The 13,087-nt window shown below is 40.9% G+C and overlaps 1 protein-coding gene across 1 annotated transcript in view; it reads right to left on the bottom strand.

Moving 5' to 3' along the window:
- The window catches only part of MFSD14A (major facilitator superfamily domain containing 14A), a 202,351-nt gene that overhangs the window by 47,113 nt on the left and 142,151 nt on the right, over positions 1 to 13,087 (bottom strand). The window contains exons 5-7 of the mRNA XM_069232161.1: positions 8,918 to 9,032; positions 8,383 to 8,601; positions 1,778 to 1,891 (exon numbers count right to left, since the gene is read on the bottom strand). Coding sequence (XP_069088262.1) covers positions 1,778 to 1,891; positions 8,383 to 8,601; positions 8,918 to 9,032 — 448 coding nt within the window. The remainder of the gene's footprint in view (positions 1 to 1,777; positions 1,892 to 8,382; positions 8,602 to 8,917; positions 9,033 to 13,087) is intronic.

Below are 13,087 nucleotides of genomic sequence, written 5' to 3'. Positions count from 1 at the left end.
CATCAGAGTCCTATATTGCCCTCCAAAAACTAGGGATTTCAGAAAACCCCTCCATTGGGTTGACATACATTTTACTGAAGGGATGCTTATTAATTTCCGGTCTATAAATATTAAAGTCCTAACAATTTCGGCCTGCTAGATGGAGAACAGCTAGACTTGCTCTCCAACACGAAATTCCAATCAGAAGTCCTTGTTTGCTTTAAGTTTTAATGGTTATTGAGAACAAATACCACTTAATGGTGGAAGTTCTGACGTCCTTTGTTATTGACAGAATGGAGGCAGCGCCACACCTGTTCAGTCTTCCATGGCACCCACTAGTAAGCAAAGTCAGATTTCTACGGAGCTAAATAATAGGAATGGTTACTTATACTAAGGAACTAATCCATTTTTTCCTCTATCACCAATCTGTCTTACCATGTTAAGCTGTTCAAGGGTAATGTCACTGTGCAGTTCATGAATTTTCTCATTCCCTGTGCATAAGTGGGATTTAGATCGGACCAGAGGACACTATCAGTAGTGCTATATCTATTTCAAGTACATTGCAGGATTACAGATGGCAGCGATAACCTTGCCATCATATCTCAATTGTTGGTAGCATTTGACACTGTGGGGACTGAAGACTGTCATTCTTAATGGGTGCTGGCAGAACTGGGACTGAACAAGATGAAGCAAAGTGTGCAATCTCTTAACTCTCAGTCTGCTGTCTTCATGTCATTTGACCAGTGTTTATTTGAATGAGTGGTGCCCCTCAGGGCTCTCATCAATGTCCAAGTCTACCTGCTAAACAGATTAAAGAATGAAGGTCTTTGAATTTTTAACAGAGGTGGAAGATGAGGATTAATTTTTGGAACTGATGCTCCCAACTCGCCTGATGCCGCCATTCTAGAGACTTGTCTTCTAAGATATTTTTGGTGGATGCAGCAGAATTTCTTTTCAACTATGGATTTGGAGTTTGTCCTAATGAACTGGGCCCAGTCCAATCTCCTTCCCAAGTGTTCAAGTATATTTCAAACACAACGGATGAAAATCTCCCCATGAAAACACAGGTCAATGAAGGTGTCAAAGCTTGCCACTACCATCTCTGCATGCTGAGGTGGGTACTGTTATCTACACTAGAATGTATTACTGTTATAGCCTCTACTTTTGGGCTTCTGCAAATCCAGATGAACAGTCAGCAACATCGCAGCATCATGAATTGCTGACAACCGAGATAGCCCGCAGCACATCATACTCATATGGCAATTCAAATTTAAGGCAATTTTGTTACACAAACATTTGTTTAGCCCTTGGTAAGCGTACTCAGCTCTACATTTAAGGTATTATGTGACTGGTGTATCTTTAGAAAGACATTATGGGAAGCCATGCCTGTGGAATGCAGGTGGACACATTTCCAAACCCTTACAGTGTCTGCTATATTTATAAAGTCATCATGTGACATTCTGGAGGAAACTTAAAATGCAGTCTTTTCTGCCTAAACCAAGCATTTTTTCTTTACTTGCCTCAAGCGGCTTTATAGCAGAACATGTGGCCTTACACTCTATTTGTTATTTAAAAAAATGCTTTCTAAAGTAAGTAAACGCCTGAGTTCTATTTAAATTCACAGTATGTAAATGTATGTTATTCCAATATCCTGAAACTCTAGCATGGATGCGAACCTCGTGATGAGATGGGCACGCCATAGAGAGTGCATTTACTAACACACTGGCAGACACTGATATGATCCATAAATTTATTTATTGATAAAATACATACAGAAGCGGTTTACACAAAAGGTTACCTGTCTCAGATATAGGAAGAAGCTGGAATACTGGCCCGCCTCAGGAAGGTAGGAGAGGAAAACCGTTATGCAAATAAGAAGCACAATAGGATCTTGGCCAACTTTCTTTAAAGACTGAAAAAGAAATTCAGAAAGTTCAAAAACCACAATGCAGAACGTGAAGTAAACATCATTAATCCTTTATCTGCAATGTCCACAAAAACATTTTTAAAACATAAAATTCCATTATTGTTTGGTTCAATATAATTCACATGTACTTCCTAATTGTTGGAGAACAAGAGTTGATCGACTTTGGTGCATCTCCAAACGGACTTGCTTAGCCAAGAAGATCAGGCTTGTTTGGCAGGTCATCAGGAACTCCACAAGGAAATTCATGTAAATGAGCCATACAGTAAGTAAGGTGCTACTCCAACATGATATTCTTCAAGGGCACATATACATAACAGATTGGCAAACAAAGTACACAACTAGGGGACTAGAAGTGCGGGTGGCACACAAGTGATAGGGCAAGAGTAGTATTAAAGACGACAAATGGGTTTCCTGCATAAAGCTCCAATCCCTGTGGTACATGTAGATTAGCATTATTGGAACACTCCCACTGGTTAATGTGAAACTCATTGACATAAGGTAAACTATGAAATCACTACACCATATATACCACACATAACTGAACCACCAATCCCCTTGCTTTAGTGTTCACTGCAATACTGCCCTCGTCCACATTGATTCTTTCTAACATTGAGTTCTAAACCACAACAGCCATGCAGCAAGTAAGGTAGTTCAAAAGCTATCAGGAGATCTTGGAGGATAGACTGGCAATCTGCATACAACAAGAGTCAGTGACTCACAGCCACTTGTAATTCATCACCATTTACCACAGTGTTTACTAATCTTTGTATCTACCATGATGACAGCCTCAACAGCAAGGCATGCAGTGTCAGAATTCATAAAGCATATTAAGGGCACTAGGCTGCTCTGCTAAACATTATGACAAAAATGATTTGCCAAAACCCAACAAATAAACAATATATTAACCTCAGTCTCATCTCAAACCAGACCAATACTGGAACACTGACTTCTAAGGATGGGAAGCAGCAGCTTTCTTATGAACTGATCTGAGAACCGCATTAGCCTCATCCTTCGTAAAAATAGAGGTAAATTGAAAAGACTCGCTAACTCTTGTGGCAAATGAATAGATGGCAAATAAATGGATACTTGGAATGTCACTGTTCAGCACGTTTCCAATATACTTGAGATTAGATGAAGCCAGGATATAAAACTGTAGGTAAGTGGAGTATTATGTGTTGTGGGGGTTAGTCCTCACCACATACTACTCTCACAATACCCCAGAGACGGTCCTTGGATTCGCACTAGTAAATCCTTAGCTCGGTCCTGGTAATGTGGCAAAGAGGAAACAAGCTTTACTTCACAGCACAACCATGGACAATAAGTAACTGACATGACTCGAAAGAAATCCGACACCAATTCATAAAAATACAACTTATTTTTATAAAAACGTATACACCAAAATGAACAGTATATGTACAGTACAACCAGAGATACTGATTTTTAAAGCAGTAGAAAATCTCTGCAGAAATGGGATTTAATGTTGCATTGAAGTCAAAGTCAAGAAAAGCATGTGTTGCAAAAATGCACTCAAAAGACTAGTTGCATTGAACCCTTGAGGGGTTTAGCTAGTGCAGTCCCTTGGACCAGATCATGACAGTCAGAACAGTTTCACCTGGCCCGTGGAGTCCGGGTGAAGAGTTGTCCTGGCTGTCTGTGGTGCTGAACGGGGCTCACACTGGTGCTGGATTTTTACAATACATACGTTGCTGCAACAAAGGGGATACAAAAGCTCTACTGTGGTGGTGTTGCTGACGCCGGTCACAAGTGCTGGACAGTTCTCTCCTCTTGCAGCGTCTAGTTAAGGGGTCAGTCACCTGGCTGGTGACCAACATGACGTAGTAGCGGTAAGCACAGCAAAATGCTTTGGAGAAGTCTGGAAGTCCAGGGGAGCGTGGTATCGGCCTGTAACTTCGAGGAAGGCCGGACTATGACTCCCACAATGCACTTCACAAACTGAATCCAGTCGATCCCTCAGTGGGCCTGATGGCCTGCAATTTTTTGGTTCCAGAGTGTCTTTTTACCTGTAGCTTGCAGGTGACTGATGCCACCATTCCAAGGGAGACAGAGAGTACTTCTGCCTTCCACACGGGTCCCCCCGGTCGGGCGTGACGAGTTTCAGCCAAGGACGAAGGTCGATCATGCAGTACCCAGTCTATTGCCTCAGAGACCGTGTTTCCCTCTTTTGCTTTGGAACAGTGGGCAGTGTCAGACTGTCCGTGATGCAGAGCTTCTCTGTGTCCTTCTGTGAAGTTGGTCCATCAGATCGGAAGGTTCTCGTGTCAGGGTTGTCTCCTAAATCCTGAATTTAGGGGAGTTAGGGGTGTGGAGACATTTGGCCAATGGGCAGCTATCTCCTACAGCTAATCCGCCACTGAGGTGGTCACATCCGCTGGGACAGGTCACCTTTAGCTACCCAGAACCCTTTATTCTGCCACTCCTAAGATGGGAGATATCAAAATTTAGTGCACAGACCAGGCTGGTCACCGTAGAGGTGTGGTCACCCTGCTAGGGGAGTGCACAGTCCTGCATACCTAATTTCTCGTCTGTCCACGAGCAAATTTGTCTGGGGGCCTGGGGAGGGATAGTTCCTCGCTGGAGGATAGTGCTGATGACTGTTACGGGCGCTGAAGCCTTTGAAGCTCACCGTCCTAATGGCTCTATTCACTAGCCCGGCTGATGGGCGGAGGTGTGACCTCCTTCCGGTCTCAGCCCTTTGTTCTGACCTCTGGGAGCAGGCTGCCTCACCGGAGGTCAGAACTATGTATTGGCAGCAGCAAGCGTGGGAAAAAGCGCAGGCTGCTCGGCCACAGCACAAAGGAAGGTGAGAAACAGGTGGGCAATCTAGTGTGCCACCTGAGTGCATGTCAGCTGTCCCTCAACACAAGATTTGTGTTGGGGGAGAGAAAGCAAGTTGTTCGACACCAAACTCAACATACCTAAGTGGTACCATAATGGAGCTAGCAGCCTTAGTCAACAGGGGCTTCATTTCCCATGTTATCCTACGGACTGGCCTGCAGTTATAGTGTACCTTAATGGAAAGGATGCTGAAGAGACATTGAAGCTCGTGCTTATATGTCTGCACCTCTGATATAATGCACCCTGCCTCCTGGGCTGTCCCATCGTGAGAGCACAGTTGAACACGAGCAGTTTGCACCACCCTGGCAGTCTGCAATTGCAGGCCTGCCATCAGTAGTTTGCATGGGTTGCCTAAGCTGGCACAACTTCCTGTTGCAGCCCGGGGGACCACTTTACTACCTATGCCCTGGGCACTAGGGGCTTACAAAGGGGTACATTTTAGCCAATCAGGAATTCACTACGACATGACAATTTAGAGAGAGAACACATACACTGGGGCCTGGTTAGCAGGCCTCAGTGCACCAGAAGAGTCAAAGGAACAGCATCTAGGGGTCCAAATGGGGGCAAAAAGTGGGGTGGGCAGCTGCAAAGAGGTCTTTCCTAAATGATATTTGATTAAATGGACACAGCAAATCTTGTTTGCTGTAACAACAAATCTTGTTTCCCGTAAAGTAACAATTTGGGTAACAATATTTTTCATTTTCAAGTGTGGTGCTTCGATCAATTTTGCCTATCCCTAGGATAGTTTTGAAAAAGCTTGCTATATATCTCTCAAGCCAAAGGGCTAGTGGGAATCCAAACCTGAAACTCATTAAAAAAAAACACACACACCAAAAAAGTATTATCACTCTTGCTTTAGAGTTCAGCTGAGTCTATATCAAATTCCTGCACAGACAGGTTGCTACCCATGTCTGAAGCTAGGACTTTACAGGAAAGTCATGCATTTGGTGCCATCAAAGCACACTAATATGCTTCAATGGCAAATTACTTGAACTTTTCTTAGAAGGTTTCCCTTCTTATAGAAGGTAAAGTGTTTAAAAGTTAATTATATCTAATGAAATTTATTTATGGTTTGAATATTGGCATTGTCCTCTGGCATATCTGCTGAAAACAGGAGCAGACTTTTCTTCCTCAAAAGCTGGGTACCTGCAGAGCATAGCTTTCTTAGGCTCTCTTCTGAACAGTGCACAGCAGGGGGCCAAATATGCATAACTTGTAGCGGCTGAATCGAAGAATTCAATCCCTATAGCCAAAGAAAGTATCCTCCAACCATCAGTTACCAGAAGCTAATTTAATATTCAGGATTCTGGAAATTGCTGAAGAAAGTGGGTGGGCAGAAGGTAGTAGCACAGCAGCTTTTAATAGATATCCACAATGGTTGCACCAACATATGCTCAACTAACATGATTCGTCTCCTCAATGTTCATGAGTAATAAACAGTACTAAGCAGTTTTTTGATTACCCTCATTAAAACATGTAAATACGAGACAGAGATTTGGAAAGCCGGTGTCCAACACTAGTCTAGCTTTTCAGGTTCCAACAATCACAATTTTATGGAACAGGCTCGGCTTTAAGCGTCCCTCTGGAAGGACATGCTCCCTTTCAGTTTTCTTCTGGTTCTCATGAAAAGTGGCAGGGCACTGAAGTTGAAATGTCATTGCTTTTACAAACGTATTATCGAAGTTCTCGGAGGATCCCCTAGAAGTCTGAAATTGATTCCTATGGTAGGACAGCAAAGGACTAAAATAGCCGATATTAACCACATACCTTTTGTGAGTTTGTCCTGAATCTTTTTGGACATACATTTACCTTTTTTACTGATCTCACTCACGGAGTCCATTAGGGCGTCAGGAAGTTAGCAAGTCTCAGCATTTACACTTTGTTGCTCCATAGCCACGTTTAGCTATGCCAATTTGCAGCCATATTCAGAGATTTTGCGTGAGTTCTCTTTCCAGATAGGGTTGTAACACCTCCTGTCTGCTAAAATAGTTACATTCCCATAAACCTTAACCTCACGTCATCTTAGGAAGCACTGCTATATATTCTGCCATTGTTAAATTATTCTTATTTCCATCCCAGCTCTAAATTGGACCTACTGAAAGCCTCCAATCAACAGATGAAATGAACACCTGTTTATTTGTGCCCCTGCACCTCTCTGTAGTTTTTGACATGGTGTAGTAGGTTACTACCTTCAATCTAATGAAAGGAAGATCTTATATTGTCACCCACATTTTTAAGGACCATGCTCAGTCCGTCCACATGCCTCACCAATTGTCAAATGCCTGTGATTTATCGAACAACGAATGGCAAATTAGGGTTCCAGCTATTTTTATTCCGTTTATGGGTCTACTGTGTAAAGTGGTGTCAAGGTGCAGTTTTCCACAACTTCTCAGTATCTTGAACCCACTTGTAGTTTACGAAGTCATATGAGGAAGACAGCCACAGCCCACTGTCTCCTCTCGGTGACGTATGTGGATGGTAATATCCTCTATGAAATTCAATCCTGAAAAAAACAGTTACTGCTTTTTCCCCAGTGAGGGGATAGTACCATTATTCAATTTTAGATGTTGACACTTTCCTGTGATAATAGTAGACCACACTGGGAACGTCAGTCTGAGAACTTACATTTGTAACAGTTTCCACGTTACCAGTTCACAACCATATTTTAAAAAAGCAAGATTGATTGAAATTGCCAATAGCCCTACTATTAGTGCTGTTACATGCTGATGTCAGCTAAAGCTTCACAGGAGTGCCAAGGTGCACTCAGTGTGGATTAAAATAGGTTTCCATTGTAGCACCCACTTTAAAGTGGTTATGAAGAAGCATGACCACTTCATACCAATGTAGAAGGTTCTATGATATGAACCCTTTGAGCAGTGTAGTAAAAGAAAGTAAAACTGTATTAACTTACAAGGCCGGAAATTCTTGCCGACCATTCTTTACCACTGCTAAGCTGGTTTTGCCTGCCAGCTTTCTCAAAACTAAAGGGAAAATATATTGAAGGAAAATTATTGCCATTTACTTCTACAAATCATTATGGTTCTCTGTATTCTAAAAAGCCTCAATAAGCCACAATCTAACTTGTAAAGGGATGAATATAATTTGATTAAAACAGTCACCATCAAAGTAGTAAAGGGCTGGAGAGCAATAACACAAAATATATGTTCACTGCCCATAAGGTAAACTTTTCCTAAAGCAATGCTGTTGTAGCAATACAAATCAGCAATGAAAAAAAGGTTAGCACCATCAAATGTGTATATCATTTCATTAATCACTGCAATCTTTATTTCTAAAGAAACTAATTGCAACAGTCACCCACCTGATGTATTTCAAGCACCTATTTACATATTCAGACCTAACTAGATAAAACACAAAATACTTGTAATGAAAAATAACTCAGTGTTATCAAACTAAGAATGAAAATTAATTAAAATGATTTATTGGGAGCAACAAATAGCTCCAGATGTGTAATTGCATGCAACAGAGCTAGGAATTTCGCTTTGCAAGCAAAAATATACCCTTTCTTTCTCATGCCAATCAGAGGTTGAACTTAACCAGTGTGGAAGTGTTTGAGTAAGAGAGAAGAAAACATCAATAGCCCCTTCAAAAAATGTACTTACAGCAAATGGGTCCGCCTGCTCCCATGAAATTGGAGCACCCCAAGATGCAGGTCGCATCTTCTCTGGCAGAGATTCTGGGACAGCTACAAGTATAAAACAGATATCCAACAAAGCTATAGCAGTTGCAAGGACCACCACAAAGTTGTCACCATAGACATGACCAAGATATGCTCCAATCGCAGGACTAGTAACCAAACTTGCTGCAAACGTTGCAGAAACCTAAAATAAAATGAAAACGATTTAAAAGCTTACATTTAAAAATGCACAGGTCTTTAGCAAGAGATGAACTGGTTTCTCTTCCATGTGTCATACATAAAAAATTGGATGCTATAGCTGACAAACTACTACAGGTCTCCACTTTTATCTACGATGTTCACTTGCTCCTGGGGAGCACCTGTACAAATCCCACTTAACGGGTGTGTATACATCACATATAGTAATATTTCAACAAAGTGCATGATCAATACATATGTGCTTGAGAACTGACCAAGCACTAAATAGTTACATATTTCAACTGTGATTGATGGTAACATACCAAACCATAGGCCATGCTTCTTTCATGTTCTTGGGTTATATCTGCTACATATGCAAACACCACAGAGAATGTCACTGCGAAAACTCCAGAAACCGAGATAACCGCAAAGTACCACCTTTAAATAGAAATGGAAAAAATAAGAACGTTAACATCAAAACAGTTTTGGCAATACACTAGTGATGGCAAAACATGGCTCCTGCAGAAACATTGTGATCATTGTCCTACAAGCCACTTAGGAGACATCGGCGCACAATATTTTGAAGTAAGTAGTACATATTATGTGGACTGAGCAGTGCTGCTGCAAGTAAAAACTAAAAAAATGCTCAATTTTGAACAAGCATTGATAAAGCCAAGATTTATAGCAGTGAATATTTTGTTTGTAGAGACGTGTAAGCACAGTAATTAATGGAGAAAAAGGAACATATATTGAGTGATTCTTGAGAATTATGGTTAAAAAAGAAGCACAGCACGTGTGCTTAATTATTTTTAGTGTGGTGTGTGATGCAACAGAGGAAAAATATATATATTAAAGTACGCATGTAGTTAAAATAGGCATTAAGGCACTTGCATGAATATTTTAGTAGTCATGTACAAAGTATATGCGTATAATGTATCGGTCATATGTAGGTAGATACTGAAAATAAGTTTGCAAACTTGAATTATGCTCAGAAGAGCTAACAGGTGATTAGCGCAGTTGATGCTTATTTTCCACATACACAGAACTGCATGGTTTTCCTGCACAAGCGCCTGTTCCACAAATGAGGAAGCGTACACTACTGGCCACTGCCCTGCAAACCTTCCATAGGTTAAAGAAAATTGCAACACTATTACCAAAGTTGGGCTTGCAGCATTGCTAGTGAAACTTGTACTCCTATTATCCATACAAAAAACACAGAACAACTGGCATATGGGAGATTCTGCAGGAGGCAATAGTGTGGGATCAGCACTGGTTCAAGGTGGGAGGGTGACCGGGTGGGGAATTTTCAGGGTGAACGGAGGAGCGAAGGGTGCAGGGGAAAAGTGCTCAATGCAAGCTTTTTTTGTATGTAGATGAATACAGCAGAGGAAGCAGTAGTGCAAGCGACCCTCTGCTAACACACACAAATAGCAAGTACCACATGGGTACTGTATGAATGGGTGCCTAAATGCTAAATGTGGCTGTCTGTGTGTACACATGTTAGTCTGTAACTGTCTCTCTCTACCTTCATGTGTGCATGCTTCCCTCTATTTGGAAGCATTATACAGCGTTCCGTCCCTGCTGGCTTTGTCAATAGTCCTGACCCCTTGATAAACCTCCATAAAAAAATTGTTGTCCAGAGATTTTGATTTTTGATTTTTGTTTTTGTATCATTAGAGAAGTAACTTAGCTTGGGTGAGACATTGGTAATCCAGGATGATTTTTTTCTGGAATAAGTTTTAAAAAATGGCAGATGAGATGCACTGATGATGTAATATTTCACAAATCATGAGAGCTACATACTTCATTCTGGTGTCAAAACATAGGTTTGGGGGGGTCAAGTAGTCTTATAAGGACAGAAAGTAACTCTTCAACGCAACCCTACTGCCATTTTCCAAAATGGCAGCTCTATTGTCATGTGTTTTAGCCATCATACTGGTAATTTATTTTAATATTTTTGTTTCAGGTTTTCCATTGATTCAAGTTCGTAAACACAAGTGAAGCAGGTGGTAGCAGAGTATCTTTACCTTCTGACAGTGTTGCTCACTACAGAATCTATGAACTCCTTCAAAAAAGAAAAATGTTTCATATGCCAAACGAATCTAAAAGAAAAGCTAACATGAACTGCGGCTGCACAGAAGAGAGTTAAGATGCTGCAAAAATATGGCAAGACAAAGTTCACAAAAGATTGAAACTGATGGGTAAAGAGGACCAAATATTTTATCATTATAACAAAGGTGCTACAGTTCGCATACAATGGGAAAAAGCAGGGAAAAACATTGTCAAATAATAGCAGAAACCAGTGAATCACAATGAGAATTTGAATCTTCTGAGAAAGCAACGACAATCCAACCCAATGCCGATCTACTTAGAAGATTGATGGCTACTGCTCGTCCTCCTCCAACAAGTGTTCAGAAAGCAGAGGATCCTCAATGTGTTATCTGAGGTTTAGCCAGAACAAGGGCCAAAGGGACTGGTGAAAGAACAAAGTACAGAGTCTTAAAGGGCAAACATGTTTTCTTCTGCAGCTAGTTTCTTCCAGAAAAGAAATTTTCAGAGTAGCTGATCTTAACAGCCAGGTGAATGTATTTGCAGCTAATTTGGATGCCCACCGGACTTGCATGTGGGCATACATTCGAAAATATGAATTTTCAACAAGATCACACCAGCCTTCAGTCAAGTTTGCACTCTTTGAAAAAGCAAATTAAGTTTTAAAGCCACTCTTGAGTGCTGGCTACAGGTTTACACTTGGTGGGATCAGAGAAATAATGGTCAACATTGATGAAACTGTATTGCCCCATAATAATGAAATTATGATTTTGCTGGTGAGAATGTACAATGACTGAATTCAGTTTGGTCAGTCTAACAAAAAGAATGAGCCACTTAGGGTGTTCTCAGCTGATTTGACTCCTGAAGTTCTTGCTGCCAAAGTAAGATCACAGGATGCAGTAAAATCAGCAGTAAACATCTAAAAAAAAAAAAAACTCCTGAAATATTTAGATTTTGGACATAATGACACATTTTGTGATGCCCTAGAGCTTCGCAAATTATGGGAGTCAGCATGAATGCCTGATGTGGTCTTAACATTTTTTACATCATTGTTTAATATCAGCAAACCAAAACTGTTACAAACTAAAGTTCTTGAGTTCAGAACAGAAGCCAACAACATTGATGATGGCTTTGGAAATATAAGCGAAGAAGTGGAAGACAATACCATGAGCCGACAGGTTTATGCTGTGCAAATGTACTGTCTTTTCCAAATCATGTTTTAAGAATTACATCACAGCAAAATAAACAAAAACTCTGCTACATATAATGACTGCCCTCACAATCTATGACAAGTGCAAATGTGGAGAGCTAATCACTTCAATGACCAGGATTGGTGTATCAACAAGTTATACTGACATAGTACGGAGCAGGAACTTGTTAGAAGCTCATGCTGTAAACTCTTGTGAATCCAACAGCACACCACTTCCAAGTCACGTTACCATGAAAGGATTTACAATTGCTGCTCTTGATAATTTTGAAGACAGCTCTTCCTTGTCTGGAACATCCAGCACACAATACTGCCATGGTGCCTTTCCAAGACTGTACCAATGAAGTAGCTGCTGGAAAACCAGCTGTGCGCATGATCAAATGAAGCTGCAAACTTATAACCCAATTGCCTTGCCTAGGTGTGCAAAATCTCTACAAGCCATCAACACATCTCAGTCTATCAGAAAGGTTGAAAGTGGCTGAGGACATGGATCTTCTTCTACCTGGTGCTGCGGTCCGCAAAGCTGATTAAACTGAATTTATCATACTGCTTAAACGGTGGGGGCTGAAGGATGAAGAATGAAGAAAAGCCAGTTCCTCTATGGGCTGGAATTCTCCCAGAATACCGTCCCACTGAAGAAGGTTGGGTTTTTACCAGTAATAACATCTCCAGTCACAAACTACGCAACAGTGTACACAGAACTAAAAAAAAATCCAAAATGTGAGTACTCGGCTTGAAAACCAGCATAGCCTGCCAATTTTCTGCGACAAAGATGCTTTCAGTATTGTAGCTGGCATTGTTATGAGCAATCCAGTAGAATTTTATGATCTTTATCACATGATGAGCTTTTTCCCCGTGACAAAATTTGCATTGCGGTGTGCAGGAAGTTATCTCAGTGGATGTGGAATAGTCAAGGCACTTATTGAAGCTGAAATCTTTGGAAGCAAAACTGTCCAGTCAGTATTGAGCAGAGCTCATTATATTTGTTCATTACACGGCATGGCTCATCATATCTGAGGCTGTAGAAACATTGTGCTGGAATGCTTTCTGAAACAAGAATGAAAAATTCGATTTTGCATATCTTATCTCAGAAGTGAACAAGACACGGGTGCACTTCATTCAAAAGACATAATGCAAAGCCAGGCAATGTTCAGTACAGTCAGTTCAAATCAGAAAACCAAGTTGGTAGAGTTTGTTGAAGAATGTGAAGAAAAATCAGAACTTTTCAAATACTGGG

The sequence above is a fragment of the Pleurodeles waltl genome, chromosome 4_2 (genome assembly GCF_031143425.1).
Source record: "Pleurodeles waltl isolate 20211129_DDA chromosome 4_2, aPleWal1.hap1.20221129, whole genome shotgun sequence".
Lineage (NCBI taxonomy): Eukaryota > Metazoa > Chordata > Amphibia > Caudata > Salamandridae > Pleurodeles > Pleurodeles waltl.
Note: the sequence above shows the minus strand (reverse complement) of the source record. Positions and strands in the feature narration are given on the sequence as shown.